A 1,767-nucleotide genomic window follows, 5' to 3' on the forward strand; every position below is an offset into this window, starting at 1 on the left:
CATGGGGTATTCGCTTGCAGATCTTATCCAGCTGTCGCCTCATTCCCTCTGGTTCGTAGTACTTCGTTGGTAGTTCTCAAACGTCACACAGTTCACACAGCACACGGCACTCTCCGGAAAAACGCTGGGAAGTGATGGCGGTGTCGGAAAAATGCCGCCACGCCACTTCTTCACATGGTTTTCTTGAGGTTCGTCGCCACCAAAACGGTACGTCTGCAAAACGGCATTCAACGACATTCCTTTACGTGGCCTCTTCGCGGGGCGACTACTATTCGCCTGCGCCTCCTCCTCCTCCGCCAATATCGGCAGTGGCAGCTTTGGCACAACCTTCGCCAAGCGTGATGTGAGGTTTTCTGCAATAACATCGAGACGTGTATGATCCAACTCCACCCAATTAGCCCCCTGCAAACACTTCTGTACGCTTTTTCTCAGCATTTCAATATCCAACGGAGCCTCAAAGGGCTCCTGATGCGCCACAGCGTCGCATGCGTCACACAGAGAAGAGACCAACTTCTCTCTTGTCAGCAACGCCGCCTCGCTGGCATGCTCTTGCAGGACACAAAATACCACCTGCCGCACATTCAAATAATACGCCGAGGGATCTTTTGGCGTTGCCATTTGTAGCGAATTTCGTATTTCGTTCTTCTTTCCTTCCCCTTCTGCCACACCGGTGTGACTATTCTCAGCCGTCAAGGCGGCGGCAATGGTGTCCTCGCGGGCTCGCTTTCCACACGTAAGATCCTCATTACCAAACCTACTCAAATCGCCCATGCTATGTATGCCCAAAAGAACTGCTCCAAAGCAGCATTACCAAGCAAAAATGAAAGAAATAAAGAACAACAACAACAACAACAACAACAAAAATATTAATCAACCACATACGTATATATACGTGCATAATCCAACCGATGGAGGAGAAATATAAAAATCACTTTTTTTTTGTTTTTCTTCCCGTTTACTTATATTTGTGCTCATTTGCGTGCGATGATGCTCCTTATGAACGATCGCTGGATGCCGACGCCGCCTTCTTGGCCAACGCCTCCTCCACGATTCCCTCTAACTTACCTTTCTCCGCCAATGCCTTGAGAAGCTCCACAATCATGGGAACATAGTTATGACGACGGCGCTGATTCTCCGCGCGGCCCTTTTCGCGTTGCAACCGCAATTCTTCTAGTTGTTCTGCGAGGTACGCTGTTGGTTCTTCACGTGCCTTTGCCTCCTCAATTTCCTTTTCTAATTGCAACAGCCTATCGTCAACCACGGCCATGAGGGAGAAGGAAATGCCTTGACCTGTTCCCGTATTGTCCGCGGCGCTTTTGTCAATCACACGTTTTTGCACCACTTCCACCAGTTTCTCCTTGTAGTTACCGTCCGTGGCGTCGGCGGCAAGGATGGGACCCTTCTGAAGACCATCCAATTCCCAAACAGCCCCATTTTTATACACAAATGAGACAAAGTGGTATACATCACTGGCATCGGGGGTCTCATCGTGCAGCACAAAAAATTCAGTTGGGGCGAACGAGTTGTGGGCTTCACGTAACACATCGCTCTCCGCCACCTGCGTTCCACGTAAATAGGCGTTCATTTCCCGTGTAAACTCAAGGAGATTGCTAAGCTCATCACCCAGCTGAATACTTTCGCTGTAGTTAAGAAGCGTGTTGACCATTGCGAGAGTTGCGCAGGCGTTGTTGACGGTTTGCCGCGCAAAGTACACAGGTGCGTCGGGCACCACCACCCCGTCTGATGTTGGGGTTTTGCCAGACTTCC

The 1,767-nt window shown here is 50.0% G+C and overlaps 2 protein-coding genes across 2 annotated transcripts, besides 2 other annotated features; both read right to left on the reverse strand.

The window, feature by feature from the left end:
- Positions 1-1,767: a sequence feature (heterozygous, non-Esmeraldo-like haplotype).
- On the reverse strand, positions 40-771 carry Tc00.1047053419703.10 (uncharacterized protein; the record flags this gene model as incomplete). The annotated part of the gene is made up of 1 exon (XM_797397.1): positions 40-771. The coding sequence occupies one exon, from the start codon at positions 769-771 to the stop codon at positions 40-42; it is 732 nt and encodes a 243-aa protein (XP_802490.1).
- Positions 836-861: a microsatellite.
- Tc00.1047053419703.20 (ubiquitin carboxyl-terminal hydrolase, putative) lies at positions 995-1,767 on the reverse strand (the record flags this gene model as incomplete). The annotated part of the gene is made up of 1 exon (XM_797398.1): positions 995-1,767. A coding segment is annotated over one exon (773 nt), but the record flags the coding sequence as incomplete, so codon positions are not given.

This window comes from Trypanosoma cruzi, genomic scaffold, assembly GCF_000209065.1.
Source record: "Trypanosoma cruzi strain CL Brener 1047053513039 genomic scaffold, whole genome shotgun sequence".
In the NCBI taxonomy this organism is placed as follows: Eukaryota; Euglenozoa; class Kinetoplastea; order Trypanosomatida; family Trypanosomatidae; genus Trypanosoma; species Trypanosoma cruzi.